Here is a 21,484-nt window from a genome sequence, read left to right as displayed (position 1 = left end):
TTGGAAAGCCAGAAATTATTAGGGTTAGGAAGAGATGTGGGTAAAAAATAGGAATAGATTGGTGTGGGGAGGCACAGGGAGAGTTAACTATGTCCTAATCACAATGCAGGAAATAGGTTGGGTAGGATGTAAGTAGAGAGAGAGAGAAAAAGAAGAAAGGGGAAGGGGAATGAAAAGAGACCAGAAAAAAAAATAGAAACGTAAAAATTAATGTTATTTTAGAGATTAAAAGACCATCTATTTATAGAGGAATATGAATATGTTGAGAGAAAGGGAGGGACATAGAGGAGATGAGAAAAACTTTAAAAAAATGCTTAAAATATTGTATAGGTATAAAGTACTTCTATTAGTGAATTTAAGTCTCAGAGGTTTTGAATTGAGTAATAAGTTTGTGGATTAAGTGTGTACACAATGGGGGATAGGGTCTACTGGTTAACTACGGGTTTATCTGAGGATGTGCAGGACAAGAGTTAAGTCACATAAAGATGAACAAAGAGGAAAAGATGGAAAGGATAGGAAAGTGAGAAGAAAAGATCAGAAGTTCAGTAGAGCTAGAAAAAAAAAACAAAAAGATAATTAAGAATGAAAGAAAAAGAGAAAGAAGACAAGAAAAGAAAAGAAAACACACATTCACGTATTCCTAAAATAAAAATTATAAGAGGAGAAAAAAAAAAAGTTAATGGAAAACAATTATTTTTTCAGAAGAGGCAAAAATTAAAGATTAATAAAAGTTTTAGAAAAGCAAAAAAAAATTTTTATATATATATAAGGTAACAAAAAACGAAAAAAAACAAAACAAGAAAAAGAAAAAAAGAAAAGAAGAAGAAGAAAAAAAAAGTTCTTTGATTTTTTTTTTTTTTTTTTTTGGGAGGGGTGGGAAGAGTCCTGTATCTCCCTTTTGTCTGTAACCAGAGTGTGGTTGGAGTCTCTGGTCAGCTTGAGGTCCTGTGGCTTGATTGGTTTCTTAAGTCAGTTTGTTGGAACAGGCAGGAAAATGCTCTGCTTTACCCAAGATTTTGAGATCCCCCTCCCAGGTTAGTTTACTGGGAGGGTGATCTGCTTTGAGAATCACAAAAGAGGGGGATGCAGTGATGAGGCTAGGTTCTGGGTAGAGTTGAGGCCTTTCAACGAACAGTAGCTTTTCCCTGGGGCTATTTTGTGAAAAAAAACTCACAGCACCCGGCCTGGAGCCATTCTCAGGGTTTCTGTTTTTCAATTGATTGTGGTGGCTGCTAGAGGGAGGGGCAGCCTCTGGCTCTGGCCACCCAGCGAGGAGAGCCACTCCAGTGGCTGGTGCCTGAGCTGGGCGACCCCACCCTGGATGGAACTGAGTCTGTGAGGTCACCTCGCCGCCAAGTTCCTGTGACCTGCCAAATGACTAGCTCTATTCCAAGGCCTGAGCTGGAGCTAGCCGCTCCTCCAAGCTTTGTCGGTATCCAAGATGGAGATCACCGGTGCTGGGGGGGGAGGGGTGGCCTTCCCTCCTCTGCTCCCAGAGGAGTGAGGAAGTGGGGCTTCTACTCACGCGGAGTCTTGGATCTCGGGTCGTCTCTGGTCTGCAAAGTGCAGGATGAAGTTGTCCGCTCCTTGTCGGTTCTTGCTGGTGTTGAGTAGAATCCGCTCGTCCGCTGCGTCTGGTTCCTTCGTCCCGGACTGCGTCTCAGGTATGCCTCCGCGGCGGTGGTCGCCGCTGCGACCTTGCCGCCGCAGCAGCAGCTGCTCAGATGTGTCTGCTTGGCTTCCCCTCTCTTGACTAACTCTCTGTCCTGTGATGGCACACTTGGTGTGATTCTCTGGCTTGGGACTGTTCACTGGAACTCTGAAACTGTTTTCTATGCAAGAGCTTGTTCAGATTCCAGCTTCTCCTCCGCCATCTTCCCGGAACTCCTTATGTGCTAGCATCTTTTAATGAGTGACTTTTGAACCTTTTCCTTTCTAAATACCAACATTAAAATATATTCTCCTTGTTTGTTGGTGCACTTTTCTCTTTATGCTACATCTTAATGACCATATTAATTGTTTTTATCATAGAAATGAATTATTTCTGGAGGTCACTAAACAAGTAAACTTATCCCTTGTTCCTCATTCTCGCTTTTCTTTAAGTTTTTACATACATACATACACAAACACAGACACACAGATGCACAAACATATAATTTTGATTCTTTCATAATTTTGTTGTCACTATTAAGGTGTTATACAAGAAGTACAACCATTCCATGTCAGATGAGTACTTTTTTTGGACAAGGTCACCCTTTCCTTCACTTTCCCCACAGTTTTCCCATTTGAACCTGCCAACAAGTTATAGAGTTCATTTTCTGCATAATGTATACTAAGTAGCATGATCGCATTTGTTAGTGTTCTCTCAATTTCTGCCTCCCTCCTTTTGCTTCCCCTAAAAGAAACACAAAGCACAAACAGACACCACTACCACCACCACCACTATTATCAACAACGACAACAGAAAACCCATGTTTCCATTTCCTGGAATATATTTCAATAAATAGTATGTTAAATGTTCAGAGAAGTCACACCGTTGGGTTCCTCCCTTCAGGGTATTCTCCTTTAGTTTGACACTTTGTGTGTGAATGTCTAGAGTCCTGGATAGATTATCATATCCATTTATATTTTAGGTCTAGTTTCCACATAGGAGATAAAATATGCTCCACTTGTCTCTCTGAGCTTTGGCTACCTCACTTAGAAATAATCTTATTCTTTCTAATGGATGAGTAAAATTCCATTGTGCATAGCCACCACATTTTAGTGATCCACTTATCTATTGTAGGGCATCTGGGCTGTTTCTATAACTTGGCTTTTGTGAATACTCCAGCAATGAACATGGATATGCAAGTGTCTTTACTGTATCCTAACATGTAATGACCACCTGAGAGTGGTATTTCTGGGTCGTAGGGAAATTCTAGGTCTAGTTTTGTGAGGAAGCCCGAAACCTCCTGAGTGGTTTTTATTAGTTTACATTTCCACCAGCAGTCTATATAGGTTTCCATTTCCCCCTCATCTCCGCTGGCATTTATTGTTGTTCGATTTCTTGATGGTGGCAAATCTAACTGGAGTGAGATGGAATCTCAAAATTGTTTTGATTTGCATTTCCTTTATGGCTAAGAATATTGTGCATTTCCTTATGTGTCTATTTTCCATTCTTACTACTTGTTCTGAGAAGTCTCTTTTAAGCTCTTTTTCACTTTTATTGATTGGTTTATTAGGTTTGGGAGGATGTTAAGTTTTTGAACTTCTTTTTTTTAAAAATGAGTTTTTTATTGTGAAAATACTGTACAGAGGAGTTACAGTCACATGAGCAAGGTAATGAGTACTTTTCTTATCAAGCCTTTTGCCTCCTCCTTTGTTTTTCCCCTACCATCCCTTCCCTTCCATCTCCACAACTACATTCCCCCTCCTTCCCCCCCACCCCCACTTAACTTGTAAAGTTCAGTTTTTGACACAGCATCTTGTACATCTCATTGTTGTAATAGGTCAACCTGTGGTGTACTTTGGAAATTGGGCTTTTGTTGTATGTATTGCTGGTAAAGAGTTTCTCTAAGTCTGTTGGCAGTCTTTCTAGCTTAGTTACTATATTGTTTGCTGTGCAGAAACTTTATATTTTGATGTAATCCCTTCAAGTCTCTCTCCTATTTGCTGTATCTCTGGGACTCTTCATAAAGTTCCTACCTATGCTTATGGGTTACACATATAGTTTTTGAAGTTAGTTTTCTTGTTATTGAAGTTAATTGTTCCTTGAATGTGTTTGGTTTTTCAATATTTCAATTTAAATTATATTGACATTTCATGTTGATATTTGGTTTCTTTTTACAGTTTTAAGTATTTTGCAACTTCTTCTGTTTGTTAATAGTTATCTTGTGGCCATGATATTCATTTTAAAATATCCCTTTTAAAAAGTCATTTTTATAATTTCTTTCTCTCTTTTTTTTTGTCAGTCCTGGGGCTTGAACTTTGCGCCTGAGCTCTGTTCCTCAGCTCTTCAGCTCAAGGCTAGCACTCTACCACTTGAACCATAGTGCCACATCCTAAAAAGTCATTTTTTAGAAGTGCTTTACAGTTATCCAAATGGAGACAAATAGATGCATGAATTTCCATATACTCAGCTTCAAAAATTTTTATTTATAATCAAAGTTGATTCATCTATATCAATTCACCTCCTTTCTTTTATTACTTTAAGTAAGTCAGAGAAGTCATGACATTCTTAAATTCATAATTGTCATATATTTATATGCATATGACTAAATTCACAGAGGTATATGTACGTGTTTATGTGTGCATTTACACTTCTTCAAGTGTAGGCATAATATCCTTGTCACATTAACATGTACACTATTTTCATCTTATCAATTATGTAGTTAACATTCAGCTTTTAACTTTTTCTTTTTTTTTTTTAATTTAATTTTATTTTATTTGAGAACATACTGTACAGAGGGGTTACAATTACATGGGCAGGAAAATGCATACATTTCTTACCAAGCATTGCAGCCTCCTCCTTTGTTTACCCTTCACCTCCCTTCCCAGCCTCCCCCCTCCCCCCCACCCAATCATACCCCCCCCGCCCCCCCCCCACCGACATTGTAAAGCTGGTTTTGACATGACATTTTGTACTTCTCATTGTTGCAACAGGTCCACCTGAATCCTTAAACGACTTGTTTGTCCCCGTCTCCTCCACATGTTATACTGACATCAAATATAGTGAACGCGGGGGTTACACTGTGGGGGAGGGACATACAAAGCAACAAAGAAATAATCTTATAAATGCGTTAGAAACACATGCATGAAAGAAACAAAAACATTAAAATACATATTTGAGGGTTTGTTTTCCTACCATCACATTATCTGACTTTTTCTGCTTGACTCATACATATACTAGATATTGCAAGTAAGGGAAACCATGGGACCTATGTTTCTTTGGGCCTGGCTTACTTCACTTAATATAATTTTTTCCAAGCCTTTCCATTTCCTAACAAATGGGACAATGTCATTCTTTCTGATGGAGGCATAGAGTTCCATTGTGTATATATACCACATCTTCTTGATCCATTCATCTACTGAGGGGCATCTGGGTTGATTCCATATCTTAGCTATGGTAAATAATGCTGCAATAAACATAGTTGTGCTGGTAGCTTTAGTGTGGCCTTGTTTGTGATCATTTGGGTAAATGCCCAAAAGTGGGATTGTTGGGTCATTGGGGAGCTCTATGTGGAGTCTTTTGAGGAACCTCCATACTGCTTTCCAAAGTGGTTGAACAAGTTTACATTCCCACCAACAATGAGGTAAGGTTCCTTTCTGTCCACATCCCCTCCAGCATCTGTTGTTGTTAGAGTTCTTGATTTTTGCTGTTCTAACTGGTGATATCTCAATGTTGTTTTGATTTGCATTTCTTTTATGGCTAGGGATGTTGAACATTTCTTCATGTGTCTATTGGCCATCCTTCTTTCTTCTTCAGAGAAGTTTCTCTTTAGGTCTTTCACCCACTTATTTATTGGGCAGTTGTTTCTTTGAGGATTTGTTGTTGGGGGTTTAATTTTTTGAGTTCCAAGTATATTTTAGATATGAGACCCTTGTCCGTTGTATGGCTAGTAAAGATCTTCTCCCAATCCGTGGGCTTTCTATTGATCTTGCTAGCTATGTCATTTGCCCTGCAGAAGCTCTGCAACCTTATACAATCCCATTTGTCCAACCTTTCTTTGATTTGTTGTGTTTCCGGGTCTCTGTTCAGAAAATTTCGGCCTGAGCCGAGGAGACCCAGGGTTTCTCCTATTCCATCCTGTAATGTTTTCAGAGTGTGTGCTTTGAGTTCAAGGTCTTTGATCCATTTGGAGTTGATTCTGGTGCAGGGTGATATATAAGGATCTAGCTTTAGTTTTCTACATGTAGTTAACCAGTTTTGCCAGCACCATTTACTGAAGAGGCTGTCTGTCTTCCATTCTATTGTTTTAGCTCCCTTATGGAAGATTAGATGGCTATAGGTCTGTAGGTTCATTTCTGGGTTTTCAATTCTAGTCCATTGGTCCTGAGGTCTGTTCTTATGCCAATACCAAGCTGTTTTGATTACTATGGCTTTATAGTAGACTTTGAAATTTGGTACTGATATTCCTCCAGCAGTGTTCTTTCCGTTGAGGAGCGTTTTTGCTATTCGGGGTCTTTTATTGTTCCATATGAATTTTTGGATTGCCTCTTCTATTTCCTTGAAGAATGAGGGTGGAATTTTGATAGGTATTGCGTTGAATTTGTAGATAGCCTTGGGGAGTATTGCCATTTTCACGATGTTAATCTTTCCAATCCAGGAGCATGGGAGGTTTTGCCATTTTTTAAGTTCTGTGTTGATTTCCTTTTTCAAGATTTTAAAGTTTTCATCATAGAGGTCCTTCACTTCTTTAGTTAAGTTAATTCCTAGGTATTTTATTTTTTGTGGGGCTATTACAAATGGAGTTGCTTTCCTAATTTCAGCCACACTTTTCTCATCGTTGGCATACAGAAAAGCCATGGATTTTGGGGGGTTAATTTTATAACCTGCTACTTTGCCAAAGTTTTGAATCAGCTTGAGTAATTTGGGAGTGGAGTCTAGGGGATTCTTTAAATACAAGATCATGTCATCTGCAAAGAGGGAGAGTTTGATTTCTTCTTTCCCTATTTGGATCCCCTTTATGTCTGCATCTTGTCTTATTGCTGTAGCTAGGCATTCTAATACTAGATTGAAGAGAAGTGGAGAGAGTGGGCATCCTTGTCTTGTTCCTGAGTTAAGAGGAAATGGCTTTAGTTTTTCACCATTGAGTATAATGCTGGCTGTAGGTTTGTCATATACAGCCTTTATTGTATTGAGGAATGTTCCATGGATTCCTAATTTTTCCAAAACCTTCATCAGGAAGGGGTGTTGGATCTTGTCGAATGCTTTTTCTGCGTCTATTGAGATAACCATGTGGTTCTTATTCTTGCTCCTGTTGATGTGATGAATAATATTAATTGATTTGCGTATATTGAACCAGCTTTGCATCCCTGAAATGAATCCTGTTTGATCGTGGTGTATGATTTTTTGGATGAATTGTTGAAGTCGGTTGGCCAAAATTTTGTTGAGAAGTTTTGCATCAATGTTCATCAAAGAAATGGGTCTATAGTTCTCTTTCTTTGCTGAGTCCCTGCCTGGTTTTGGGATGAGGGTTATGATGGCTTCATAGAATGTGTTCGGTAGTGAGCTTTCTCTTCCAATTTCATTGAAGAGTTGGAGGAGAATTGGTGTGAGCTCTGCTTTGAAGACCTTGTAAAATTCCGCTGTAAAACCATCTGGTCCTGGACTTTTCTTAGCTGGGAGGTCTCTTATTGCTGTTTCTATTTCAATGCTTGATATGGGCCTGTTAAGATAGTTTAACTCATCTTGGTTTAGTTTTGGCATGTCAATATTTGCTAGGAAGAGGTCCATTTCTGTCAAGTTCTCAAACTTATTAGCATAAAGTTTTGAGAAGTATTCCGTTATAATGTTCTGAATCTTGCTTGTTTCCGTGGTGGTGTTTCCATTCTCATCTCTGAGTTTATTAATTTGGGTGTGTTCTCTTCTTTTTCTGATAAGATTTGCTAAGGGTCTGTCAATTTTGTTAAGTTTTTCGAAGAACCAACTCTTTGTTTTGTTGATTCTTTCTATAGTTTTTTTGGATTCTAATTCATTTAATTCTGATTTAATTTTGATTATTTCTTTCCGTCTACTGGATTGGGGTTTATCTTGCTGCTCTTTTTCAAGGAGGTTTAGATGTCTCATTAAATTGCTAGTTTCAGATCTCTCCAATTTGTTGATGTAGGAGCTCAGAGCTATAAACTTGCCTCTGAGTACTGCCTTTGCTGTGTCGCAGAGGAGCTGGTAATTTGTGTGTTCATTTTTGTTGAATAGCATGAACATTTGAATTTCCTTTCTAATCTCTTCCATGACCCACTCATGATTCAACAGTGTGTTGTTCAGCCTCCATGTGATACCGGACTTTCTTTGGTGGCTTTTGGTGTTGAGTTCTAATTTTATTCCCTTGTGGTCAGAGAGAATGCAAGGTATAACTTCAATGTTTCTGAATTTAGACAAGTTTGCTTTGTGGCCTAAAATGTGGTCTATTTTAGAAAACGTTCCATGTGCTGCTGAGAAAAACGTGTATTCTGATGCTGCTGGGTGAAATGTTCGGTAAATGTCTGTTAAGTCTAGTTGATCTATGCAGCTGTTTAGATCTGTGGTTTCTCTGTTGAGTTTTTGCCGAGTTGATCTATCTAGTGGGGAGAGTGGTGTGTTAAAATCCCCAACAATTAATGTCTTTGGATCTATATGGGATTTGAGGGAAAGTAGTGTTTCTTTGATAAATTTGGGTGCTCCATTGTTTGGTGAATAGATATTTAGAATTGTAATATCCTCCTGAAGGAGAGATCCTTTAATTAGTATGTAGTGACCTTCTTTATCTCTTTTCACAAATTTTAATTTGAAGTCTATTTTATCTGATATTAGGATTGCAACTCCCGCCTGTTTATGCGGTCCGTTTGCTTGGTAGATTTTGTTCCAGCCTTTAACATTGAAAATGTGTTTGTTTTTACGGGCAAGATGTGACTCCTGCAGGCAGCAGATAGAAGGGTCTTGTTTTTTAATCCAACTAGACAGTCTATGTCGCTTAATTGGAGAGTTCAGTCCATTAACATTAAGAGATAGGACTGAGAGGTATTTGGGAGTTCCTGCCATGTTATCTACCTTCTTGGGGGCTGCGAAAACTGGGTTCTTCCTATGGTTCTTGGATTCTCAGTTTGGGTGCAGTTTCTTGGCCTTTATTGCGGTCTTGTTGGTTTTCTATGTGTAGGACATCTTTAAGAATCTTTTGTAGGGCTGGTTTGGTGGAGATGTATTGTTTCAATTTTTCTTTGCTATGGAAGGTTTTTATTTGGCCTTCGGTTATGAAGGAGAGTTTAGCTGGGTACAGCATTCTTGGTTGATAGTTGTTTGTTTTTAGGGCATGGCATACATCATTCCAGGCTCTTCTTGCTTTGATTGTCTCTGCTGAGAAATCTGAGGTGATTCTAATTGGTTTCCCTTTATAAGTGATTTCCCTTTTCTCTCTGACAGCTTTAAGGATCTTTTCCTTGTTCTGAGTTGATCCTGTGTGGATTATAATGTGGCGGTGGGATGTCCTATTCTGGTCTGGTCTATTTGGGGTTCTAAAGGCTTCTTGTATCTGGACAGGCCTATCTTTTTGCATGTTTGGGAAGTTCTCTGCTAGGATCCTGTTAAACAAATTTCCTAGACAATTAACTTCTGTTTCTAGGTGCTCCTCTACACCCATTATCCTTAGATTAGGCCTTCTGATGGTGTCTTCCAGGTGTTGGATAGATCTATCATATTTCTTGGACTTGTCTTGGATGGTTGTATGTTCTTTCTCTAGAATATCTAGGCTGTCTTCAATCCCTGAGATTCGATCTTCTGCATGGTCTAACCTGCTGTCAAGACTCTCTACTTTGTTTTTTATCTCTTTTCCTTCTAGTTGGTCAGCTTTGATGGCTTCAAGTTCTTTGTTGAAGCTCTGTTTTAGGTCTTGTATGAATTTCTTTACTTCCTTAATTTGGTGTTCAGTGTTTGTCCTCAAATCACTTAGTTGATTGGTTTTGGTTTCTTTGGGCTCCCATTCCTTCTGTTGAGTTCCATTCAGCATTCCCTTTGTCGTCTCCCTGACTTCCTTCAGCTCTTTGTTAATGGATTCCATGAATGCCTTTAGTGATCTTTGTGTGTTCTCTACCTGGTCTCTCAATTCCTTTATTACTCTTTGATTAGCTTCCTCTCGTTCGTGGGATTCCTGCAGATCTCTTTGAGTGTTCTCAGCCTGCTCATGCCATTCCTCCCTTTCTCTTTGAGTATTCTCAAGTTGTTCACGCAAATCCTGTATCAGTTTTTGAGTAGCTTCCTCACGCTTATGATATTCCTGTATAAACTTCTGGGATGCCTCCTCTCTCTCCCTGTCAAGCTCATACAGAGTCCTTTGTACATTGTCAAACTTTTCATTTATCATGTTTGCCAGCAGTGTTTGTAGAGCTGTTTGGGAACTCTCCTCTGGATTATTCATTATCTGTTCTAACCCCTGATTATCAAGATTGGGAATTGAGATACCCGAATTTGCCATTTTTCTTGTGTTTTTCCGGCTTACTCTGCCCATTTGAGATGAAGATAGCACCAGTTTTGTGCTAGAACACTATCTTAAGGCAACCATCAACCAAAGTTTGCATTTGTACAGTCAATAGTCTACAGATACAATCTAGTTCAACAGATACATCTATTCGACATCAAACAACTATATGTTAAAGGGCTTCGAACCGCAGAGAAGAATTTGGAAAACCAGAAATTATTAGGGTTAGGGAGAGATGTGGGTAAAAAATAGGAATAGATTGGTGTGGGGAGGCACAGGGAGAGTTAACTATGTCCTAATCACAATGCAGGAAATAGGTTGGGTAGGATGCAAGTAGAGAGAGAGAGAAAAAGAAGAAAGGGAAAGGGGAATGAAAAGAGACCAGAAAAAAAAATAGAAACGTAAAAATTAATGTTATTTTAAAGATTAAAAGACCATCTATTTATAGAGGAATATGAATATGTTGAGAGAAATGGAGGGACATAGAGGAGATGTGAAAAACTTTAAAAAAATGCTTAAAATATTATATAGGTATAAAGAGGTAGTACTGCTATTAGTGAATTTAAGTCTCAGAGGTTTTGAATTGAGTAATAAGTTTGTGGATTAAGTGTGTACACAATGGGGGGTAGGGTCTACTGGTTAACTACGGGTTTATCTGAGGACGTGCAGGACAAGAGTTAAGTCACATAAAGAAGAACAAAGAGGAAAAGATGGAAAGGATAGGAAAGTGAGAAGAAAAGATCAGAAGTTCAGTAGAGCTAGACAAAAAACAAAAAGATAATTCAGAATGAAAGAAAAAGAGAAAGAAGACAAGAAAAGAAAGGAAAACACACATTCACGTATTCCTAAAATAAAAATTATAAGAGGAGAAAAGAAAAAAAAAAAAGTTAATGGAAAACAATTATTTTTTCAGAAGAGGCAAAAATTAAAGATTAATAAAAGTTTTAGAAAAGCAAAAAAAATTTTTTTATATATATAAGGTAACAAAAAACGAAAAAAAGAACAAAACAAAAAAAAAAGAAAAAAAGAAAAGAAGAAGAAGAAGAAAAAAAAAAGGTCTTTGATTTTTTTTTTTGGGGGGGGGAGGGGTGGGAAGAGTCCTATATCTCCCTTTTGTCTGTAACCAGAGTGTGGTTGGAGTCTCTGGTCAGCTTGAGGTCCTGTGGCTTGATTGGTTTCTTAAGTCAGTTTGTTGGAACAGGCAGAAAAATGCTCTGCTTTACCCAAGATTTTGAGATTCCCCTTCCCAGGTTAGTTTACTGGGAGGGTGATCTGCTTTGAGAATCACAAAAGAGGGGGATGCAGTGATGAGGCTAGGTTCTGGGTAGAGTTGAGGCCTTTCAACAAACAGTAGCTTTTTCCTGGGGCTATTTTGTGAAAAAAACTCACAGGACCCAGCCTGGAGCCATTCTCAGGGTTTCTGTTTTTCAATTGATTGTGGTGGCTGCTAGAGGGAAGGGCAGCCTCTGGCTCTGGTTACCCGGTGAGGAGAGCCACTCCAATGGCTGGCGCCTGAGCTGGGTGACTTTTCCCTGGATGGAACTGAGTCTGTGAGGTCACTTCGCCGTTAAGTTCTTGTGACCTGCTAAATGACTCGTTTTATTCCAAGGCCTGAGCTGGAGCTAGCCGCTCCTCCGAGCTTTGTCGGTATCCAAGATGGAGATCACCGGTGCTGGGGGGGGGAGGGGTGGCCTTCCCTCCTCTGCTCCCTGAGAAGGAGTGAGGACGTCGGGCTTCTACTCACGCCGAGTCTTGGATCCTGGGTCGTCTCTGGTCTGCAAAGTGCAGGATGAAGTTGTCCGCTCCTTGTCGGTTCTTGCTGGTGTTGAGTAGAATCCGCTCTCCCGCTGCGTCTGGCTCCTTCGTCCCGGACTCTCTGTGTGAGCGCTCAGGTATGGCCACGGCTGCGGTCGCTGTTGCGACCCTGCCACCGCAGCAGCAGCTGCTGGCAGGCGCTCAGATGTGTCTGCTTGGCTTCCCCTCTCTTGACTAACTCTCTGTCCTGTGATGGCACACTTGGTGTGATTCTCTGGCTTGGGACTGTTCACTGGAACTCTGAAACTGTTTTCTATGCAAGAGCTTGTTCAGATTCCAGCTTCTCCTCCGCCATCTTCCCGGAACTCTTTTAACTTTTTCTTAAAAATAAATATCTTTAACTGATTTAACCTCTTTTGCCTATACATTGGTATCTTTTTTAGTTCCAGATTTTTTTCCTAAAGTGTTTTTTCAGAGAAATTTAGCTGGTTGTTGGGTGGATTTCTATGTAGTCTGAACTCCTTGCAATCCTCAGTTTAAAACTACTGGGCCTGAAAATTGGTAGCTGCCTATCGAGGTATACTCCTAATTAGATTCTACTTCAAAGATAGTGTGTTCTTCCATGAGGAGGTATATAATTTTATATTATCTCACTCTTTTAATATTGATATTAATTAGTGCTCAATTTTGATATACATTTTTCTATTATCTCTCTTCATTTCACATTTGAAGAGAAACTTCCCCTTCTCTACATGGTACATGTATTTTACAAAAAAAGATAGGACATATGCTTGTTTTTTGAACTCAAAAATAAGAAATTGTTTCTGAGAATTTAGTTAATTATTATGAACTTGGGCACATTTGATGTGACTTAGTCTTTTGTGGTTTTTCTTCATCCTACTGTCAGATGTACATTTTTTCTCTTTTTTTAATAAATATTTTTAATTGTAAAAATACTGTGCTGAGGGATTATAGTTACACAAGTAACCTAATGAGTACATTTCCTGTCCAACATTGTTACCTCCACCTTTGTTTTTCCCCTACCATCCCTTCCCTCCTACCTCCCCAACTCCTCCCTCCCTTCTTCCCCTGAAGTCGTAAAATTCGTTTTCAACATAGTGTCTTGTACATCTCATTGTTACAATGGGTCAACCTGTATGTATCCTTATTTCAACATTTTGTTATTTCCCTTCCCCTCCCCAAATTAGAAAAATGAATATACAAGATACTGGAATCAAATATGTGAAAGCAGGGGTTATACCATGGGGGAAGAACTACAAAAGAAACAAAAAAGTCACATAGTACATTATAAATACATTAAAAACTATTGGAACAAAGATGTACTGTTTGAGCCAGTAAGAGCCTCTATAATTAAGATCCCGAGTCCTTTGTCATATACCTATCGAGTTTTGCTATGCCTATTGCTTTCTGAGATAGTATGACACCCCAGCCTCATACTATGTTTTTCCTGTCCAGGATTTTGAATCAACTATTTCCCCAAGAAGCCCAGGTCTGAGGCATTAGAAATGCTATCACTACTTTCCTGGCTATTTTTTGAGGCCATGTTGTCAGGGGAAATAGTAAAGAAACATGGATTACCTGATAGAGTATAATATAAATTTATTACATATTATGTACACATTATAAAAGTAAAGGACTAGTGGTTTTTACTTAATCTCTATCTTACATATGATATACTTTCTTCCAAAGTAAAGATTTTCATTCTCAAGTACACCAGACATGATAGAATATCATGCCATAACTCTTTAGCCTTATCTCATTTAATACTCAGAGAGTAGTTTCAGAATAAAAATTCTATGATTACCATGAGCAATCTAACAATAACTAATTTGTTATTATTAATGTAATCACAGACAATATTGGAATCAATATAAAAATTTTATTAGATTTTCATATTATATGTAGAATACATCATATATAAATATAGGCATATGTAAATTATAGTGTTTTATGGTCAACCAAGAGTAATTTGTATCTATATTTATCTCATCCAAGTGTCAAAGTTCATTTAACTTAGAAATTTAGCTTTGAATTTCTTTTGGTTTATATTCATGTTTATCATTTGTATGACTAATGTCAAATATACAAAATAATGGGGCTGGGAAGGTGGCTCAGTGGTAGAGTGCTTGCCTTGCATGCATGAGGCCCTGGGTTCGATTCCTCAGCACCACATAGCAAAAAAGCCAGAAGTGGCTCTGTGGCTCAAGTGGTAGAGTGCTAGCTTTGAGCTGAAGAGCTGAGGGACAGCGCCCAGGTCCAGAGTTCAGGCCCCATGACTGGCAAAAAAATTAAAAAATAAAAAATAAAAATTACAAAATAAGGATTACTCAAAGAAAATGTCTTTTCCCCCTGATTCAAATAAATTCCTTCTCTTTTCTTGTATGTAGCCAGGTAAAATTTGTAGTTTACTTCCCTTTTGTTATATAAAACAAAACACACAAATCTGTAAGTGTTTTACTTTTTAGTTAAAGAATATTTTTATTGACATATCAGACTTTTAGTCCTACAAATAGTCCTGCAGTAAATATCTTTGTGTATACATTGTTTCTATATTTACCACTATATCTGTGGGGGCTGATCTCTAATGAGTTAGTTGGTAGTTCAAGAGTAAAGACATCATCTCATCACCCATTATTTTCCTGCCATACTTCATAATGATTCAGATTTATTTTCTGAGTGCTCTATATTTACTCACTTAGTTTCTTATAACACTTTCTTCTATATGCTAATTCAGTTTGTGATATGAAATCTTACTCTTCAAAGCTTTGATATTACATGTCCTTTGATCACAGAAAACTTACCAGACTGGTGGGCACCGGTGGCTTATGCCTGTAATCCTAGGTACTCAGGAGTCTGAGATTGGAGGATTGAGGTTCAAAGCCAGCCTGGGCAGTTAAGTCTGTGAGACTCTTATCTCCAATTAACCACCAGAAAAGTGGAAGTGATGCTGTGGCTCAAAGTGGTAGAGCTCTAGCCTTGAGCTGAAGAGCTCAGGAACAGAGTTCAATCCTCACAACTGACAAAAAAAGAAAAGAAAAGAAAGATTAAAAAGAAAAAGAAGAGAAGAAACCTTACCTGACTAAGTGAAAGGACTGCTAGCTACTTGCATGGTGATAATCTCCTCCATCAGAATGTTTTCTCTTAATTCTAGAGATTTTTATGTTTTGTGCATTGTGTGGTACCCAGTATATAATGAGTGAAACAACCATTTTTTTGTATGTGTATATGTTGCAGTTTGAGTCCATAAAGCCAATCACATCAAACCATCCAAACTATATTCATTCCCCAAACCTGAAGGACAGAATTCATTGTGTGGCATTTGTGTTTGATGCTAACTCTATTGAAGGGCTTTCTCATGAGATGGTGGCAAAGATCAAAACAATTCAAAGAGAGTTGATAAAACATGGTGAGTGTCATTCTACTTTGCTTCTGAAGGTAATTGATTAGACTTTATCGTAAAATTATTTGGGAGCAGAGTGAAAAAAAGCAGTTGCAAATTTGAATCTTTGTGTCTTATTAGTATGATCAAATCCCTTTACAGTCTCTGCAGCTGTGAAACTGTTCCAGTGATTTAATCTCTCTGAGCTTCAACTTCTTAATAACATTTTTATAAAAGTATTAAATGTCTCAGAGAACTTCTCAGAATTAAGTAAACTGAAGAGTAATATAGTCTTAATTAACTGATATACTTTCTTTTTATTTTTTGGGGGGATTCCGGTTGTGGGGCCTGCACTCTGGGCCTGGGCGCTGTCCCTCAGCTCTTCAGCTCAAGGCTAGTGCTCTACCACTTGAGCCACAGCACCACTTCTGGCTTTTTTCTTTTTACTTATGTGGTGCTGAGGAATCAAACCCACGGCCTCATGCATGCAAGGCAAACGTTCTACCACCAAGCCACCTTCCCAGCCCCAACTGATATACGTTTGTTGACTGAAACTTATACATACCTTCTTGGGCCTTAAAGGATTATAAAGTAGAAGGAACATTTTGGTAAGAAAAGTAAGTAAGAAAGTAAGTCACTTTTTAAGGAGAAGTAATAAAAAGGGTTTGGACAAGTTCAAGAGGATTAGGGGCTAGCTAATAAGGTGCCCCACTTTGACTTGCCTTGCTTTTTATCCATTTTGAGTGGAAAAGAACCCATTTATCATAAATTTGGTTAAGTTAGGAGCAAAAGTTGATTTAGTTATCTGCCTGCTAAAATATAAAATTCTGCAAAGGATGTGTGCAAGGAGATGGTCACGAACACTTCGAAATTGCTGTTTATTTGTGGTGCTCTGCTGTGACCTATCTCATTCTTGTATCCTCTCTCTCTCTTGCCTATTTTATCACATACCTTGGTTTTTTCTCTAATCTTCACCACAAACACCCCTACATGGAGAGGATGTAAATTAATAAAATGGTAGCATGAATTTTAGTTAGCTCTTCTGAGAGAAGTAGATTCATTTCAAGCTACATTCCTTCACAGGGAAGTCAATGAAGGGGACTTCACTTGTTAGAGAAATACTAGATTCTATGATTATCCAGGAGTATTTCTTTTGAGGGGTGGTTGTAGGGGGGGTTTGTCTAAATTGCTCCATTGAATTGCCTTATATCAAATATGCCTAATGCATAACTGATAGTTTGTTAACTTAAAAATAATAATGATCTCTGAAAAGGTAAAAGTCCATCTCTATCTGTTTGATGTAGGCACAATGCATGTGGTTTTGCTCACCCATGTGGACAGCATGGATCTGATCATAAAAGGAGATTTAATGGACATATACAGCTGTGTGCCTGTGAAACTCAAGGTAATCGGTGGTGCTTTTTGTTTAGGCACTTTTTTTGGATTATTATGCTGTAATATATGTTATTTACTGGACATGAATAGAAAAGATATACACTCAGCAATTTTAAGAAACATCAAAAGAACTAAAAGGCATTCCTCAATTTAAAAATTAAATCTAAATAATAATATGTAATATTTTTATTTATTTTGTCAGTCGTGGGGCTTGAACTCTGGGCCTGGGCCCTGTCCCTCAGCTCTTCAGCTCAAGGCTCTCACTTACTACTTGAGCCACAGCACCACTTCTGTTTTCCAGGTGATTAATTGGAGATAAGAGTCTCACAGACTTTCCTACCCTGGTTGGCTGTGAACTGTGATCCTCAGATCTCAGCCTCCTGAGTAGCTGGTATTACAGGCCATCAGTACCCAGCTATAATGTTTTTATACTGACTCTACTGAATAATTCTATCTTAATAACACGCCAGCAAGAAAATTCATGGAGGCATTGTTAAAAGTGACAAAAGAGTTTGTTTTTAATGTTTTTTGTTGGTCATGGGGCTTGAACTCTAGGCTTTGGCACTGTCCCTCAGCTTACCAAGCACTCTACCACTTGAGCCACAGCACCACTTCCGGTTTTCTAGTGGTTTATTGGAGATAAGCGTCTCACGGACTTTACTGCTTGGGCTGTCTTTGAACCATGATCCTCAGATCTCAGCCTCCTGAGTAGCTAGGATTACAGGCGTGAGCCACCGGCGCCTGCGGGACAAAGGAGTTTTATTAGTTGGTCTGCAACCCTGTCCTAGGTTGCTTCAGAAATAGGAGCAGCCGCAATCCCCAAGGGGACAAGTATTTTTCCTTTTTCCTTCTTCCTTCTTCCTACAGGCTTCTCCACTCTCTGCAGGCCTCTCTGATCTCCACAGGCCTCTCTACCTTTCCACAGGTCTTTCTGATCTCTGCAGGCCTCTCCACTCTTCACAGGCCTCTGAGCAGACCTCTAGGCTCTCTGCAGGCCTCTCTGGTCTCTGTAGGCCTCTCCAATCTCCACAGGCCTCTTGGCTCTTCACAGGCCTTTCTACCTTTCACAGGCCTCTCTGCTCTCCACAGGCCTTTCCACAGACTTCTCAACTCTGTGAAAGCCTCTTGTCCCTCTGCAGTCCTTTTCTTGCCTCTTGGCTCTGTGTAGGCCTCTCAGCCCTGTGTGGGCCTCTCCACTGGCCTGGGCCTCCCTTGTCCTCTCTGCCCGGGGCCTCTCTGTATGCCTGGGTCTCCCCTCAGGTAGGCAAGGTGTGTCTCTGCCATGTATCTCTTCAGTCTCCCTCTCCCTCTCCCCTCTCTTCCTCCCTACTCTTTCTTCCCTCTCTCCCCTTCTCTCTCTCCCTCTCCCCCCTCTACTGCTCCCTCTTCCCCTCTTCCTCCCTCTCTCCCTACCCACCTTCTCCCTTTCCCCCTCTACTGCTCCCTCTTCCCCTCTCCCTCCCTTTCTCCTCCCGCCCCCTCTCCCTCTCCATCCTCTCCCTCTCCTCCCTTTCCCTCCTTTCCCTCTCCCTCTCCAGTGGCCTGCCCCCTCCCCCAAGCCACCTTTGATGCCCTGTCCCTAGAGGACTGGCAGTGCTCAGTGTTGGTGGGAATACCCCTCAGATTCTTACACTATCCACTGCTATTTGATTCTAACTGCATTACCATATTTATGATTACCTTTATGAACAAGCCATTATTCTAGTCTCTAGATAGGTGGATAATGAAAACAATTCCCCAGCTCTAAGAAATATTTACTTTTATAGGTGGGGGTGAGAGGTGGGGAAATGGGATGAGAAAAGGTTGAAAAAGGAAATGTAGAAACATGATTAAGTGAAGAAATGTCAAGAAATGATGAAGCACAAAGTGCATTCCAAGTGTAGAGGAGGAGAATGTCACTGGAAAGGTTTCGCAAGGGAGGTATGGTGTCACAGGGCTTCCAAGGAGTAGGGTTTCAGGAAGTGAAGAAAGGGAAATGTTTCCTGCCAGGATGGCCACCATCAGCACATGAGCATCACTCAGAATCATGGAGCTGCTCAGTTTAGTGGAGGGCTGCATCTGTGTTGGGGGAGATAAAATGAGAAAGAGCAGTTTATGACATGACACTATTGAATGTGTGCATTGTAGGGAAACAAATATTTTTGTATAAAGTTCCCCAGCTTTTGATCTGTTTGCCATTGCAGGCAGAATAGATGGGAGGCAAGGGTTGTTGAGGTGGGAACACTAGTTGTAAGAATATAACACTAGTTACTAGTTACTGACCACTAAATATGTGCTAGATTTTCTTCCTTAATCCTAATAAGAATCCTATGAGATGGGAACTGTTTTTATTGTATATTACAGATGAGAAAATCAAAGCACACAGGATCTGTCCATTTATAATGTTAAAAAATGACACAGCTGTACTGTGAACCCTATTGATTTTTATTTGGTCTGGCTTCAGAGATAAACTAATCTTACCAAGAATTAAACAGTAAGCCAGGCACATGTGGCTTATGCCTGTAATTCTAGAAATTCAGGAGGTTGAGGTCTGAGGATTTGGGGTTGAAGCAAAGGCCTTGAGATTTAATCTTCAATTAAGCAGAAAACAGTGAAAATGCCAAGCAAGAATATAAGAATTCAAGGCTCTGAGTTCAATCTCCGATACTTGCAACACCCATACACACACACAACAAAAGAAAAATTAAATGTTAAATTATTTTAATGAAATCCAGTGATCCCAAGAACAACTTGCAAAACAGGAAAATTGTGGACTCCAATGTAACTATATTAAAATGCCTCCATTTCATAATAATTTCTGGAGAACTTTAGTTGCCTTTTGTTTCTAACTCATGTTGAACTCATTATGTGTATTCTAAATACAAATGAATAGTGATATTAAAACTAGATGCATGAATTTTTTCAAAAAATTAGTTCATGGGGTCAAAACACCATTTCTTTACCAGCAGGAAAAATTATTGACAAGCTCTTACTTAAAAAAACAATATTGTCAAGGTGATGTACAGAGGGGTTACTGTTACATAAGTAAGGTAGTGAGTACATTTTTTGTCAAACTTGTTACCCCCTCTCATTTTTCTCCCACTTTCCCTTTCTCCAAACCCCTCCTCCCCAATTGCACAGATCATTTCCAACATATTGTCTTGTGAGTATTGCTGTTGCATTGGTTCCCCTTTGTGCTTTGTCTCACTATTTTATTGTTCCCCTAGCTTTTGTAAGTCAGATATAAACATATATGTACAATACCCAGAGTACCAAAATCAAATACAGGGACAACAGGGGATAAACCACAGGGAAAAAACACACGCAAAAGAAAAAAGAAATCATATAGTACATTAAAAACAACAACAACAACAAAGAAAAATCTCTTGTGTTCGTGTCTTGGAGTTCATTTCACTTAGCATCATCTTATATGGTCATATATACATGGGTATTGAGCTATTCTGCTTTACTTTTGTTGTTATCATTCATACTGACATGAAATATTTTTTGCTATTTTGAGATTTCTGGCTTTTAATTTCTGTTTTACAGCTACAGGAAGTCCACAAAAAGCTTGGATTTGCTCTCTCTGACATCTTGGTGGTTAGTAATTATGTCTCAGAGTGGGAGCTGGATCCGGTAAAGGATGTTCTGATCCTCTCTGCCCTGCAGCAAATGCTGTGGACTGCGGATGACTACCTGGAGGACCAGCCTCTGAAGGAAACATGTTAAAGCTTGTAGGGTGTGTTACTTGGCCAGTTCCCCTGTGGCTCTGTGTGGTTTTGCTGTGTGGTTAGTCTTGCCCTTTAATTCATTGGCTAGATAGATTTTTCTCCTCACATTTCCTTCCTTTCTGTTTCTGCCACCCCACACATCCTTAGAAGATCGGCACCAGTTCATTTCTCCCTGTTTTAAGGAGAAAATCTGGAAATGATCATGTCAGTCTGTCATTCCCATTTCTGAAAAAGAATCGCATGCTTTATTTTCAGCCTCTTTTCTCATGAGAATATGCTTCTTTCTTTGGGACCTACAACTGGATGGGATCCACACTTGTTCTTATCACATGTAATGCATTGTAATTATATGCTTCTGCCTTTATTACTTGACTTTTTGCACTTCCCTTCATATTTGTATTTCTGCAGTGCAGTCAGTGCTAGGTAAAGCCTGGACCTTTTATACCTATTGATTCAGAAACTGGTCTATGTGTGTTTCCTATTATCAACCTGCACACAGTATCTACTTCATTGTTAGACATAAAGATCACAGAGGGTGTTAATATATTATATATTATGGTAGTTCTTGGGAAACTCTCTCTTATTGTCATATTGCTGAGAAAGTTTCATAGTACTTACATGGCTGTACTGGCTGCCATTTTCCTCTTCTGTCATTTTCTTTTCTTCTTCACAGTGCACATGCAAGTAAACTCAGGAGGGATTTGGATCTTCAGTGACCCAACATTCCTCTTACCTTTGGTTGTTTTCTCTAGAAAATCAACTGTAAAAATTGTTTTTTGTTTTTCTTTGAAAGTATGTTGAAGAAGAAAATAAATGTGTATTTTCTACCTATTAATATTTCTATCTGATCACAGAAAAGTGAGACTAAGAGTAGAGAAAATGGAGATCAGTTGCTGAGGCCAAATGGGCTGCATTTATTTCTTTATCTATATATAACAGTATAGTATTTTCAATAATCAGAGGAAGCAAATTTTAAATTAATTGTGAGGAATCATTTTTCTTGGATTTACATTCTATATCTGGGAAAATAAAGTTTCTTCTTATGAAACCTAGGTTTAAGTTGACTGTGAATCAGG

General features: G+C 39.0%; 1 protein-coding gene across 3 annotated transcripts in view; it reads left to right on the top strand.

Moving 5' to 3' along the window:
• The window catches only part of Ifi44 (interferon induced protein 44), a 38,356-nt gene extending 17,117 nt beyond the window's left edge, over window positions 1–21,239 (top strand). Inside the window, exons 6-9 of one of the 3 annotated variants that reach the window (XM_042680440.1) lie at window positions 15,159–15,330; window positions 16,608–16,708; window positions 20,227–20,416; window positions 21,082–21,239. In XM_042680440.1, coding sequence (XP_042536374.1) covers window positions 15,159–15,330; window positions 16,608–16,708; window positions 20,227–20,406 — 453 coding nt within the window. In that variant the 3' untranslated portion in view covers window positions 20,407–20,416; window positions 21,082–21,239. Of the gene's footprint in view, window positions 1–15,158; window positions 15,331–16,607; window positions 16,709–20,226 lie in introns of all 3 variants that reach the window. The other 2 variants (XM_042680450.1, XM_042680432.1) reach the window with 2 other exon arrangements.
• The last annotated feature ends 245 nt before the right edge of the window (window positions 21,240–21,484 follow it).

Source organism: Dipodomys spectabilis, unplaced genomic scaffold (assembly GCF_019054845.1).
Source record: "Dipodomys spectabilis isolate Male_0828 unplaced genomic scaffold, ASM1905484v1 ptg000002l, whole genome shotgun sequence".
Taxonomy (NCBI): Eukaryota; Metazoa; Chordata; class Mammalia; order Rodentia; family Heteromyidae; genus Dipodomys; species Dipodomys spectabilis.
This window is presented reverse-complemented; position numbering and strand designations above follow the sequence as displayed.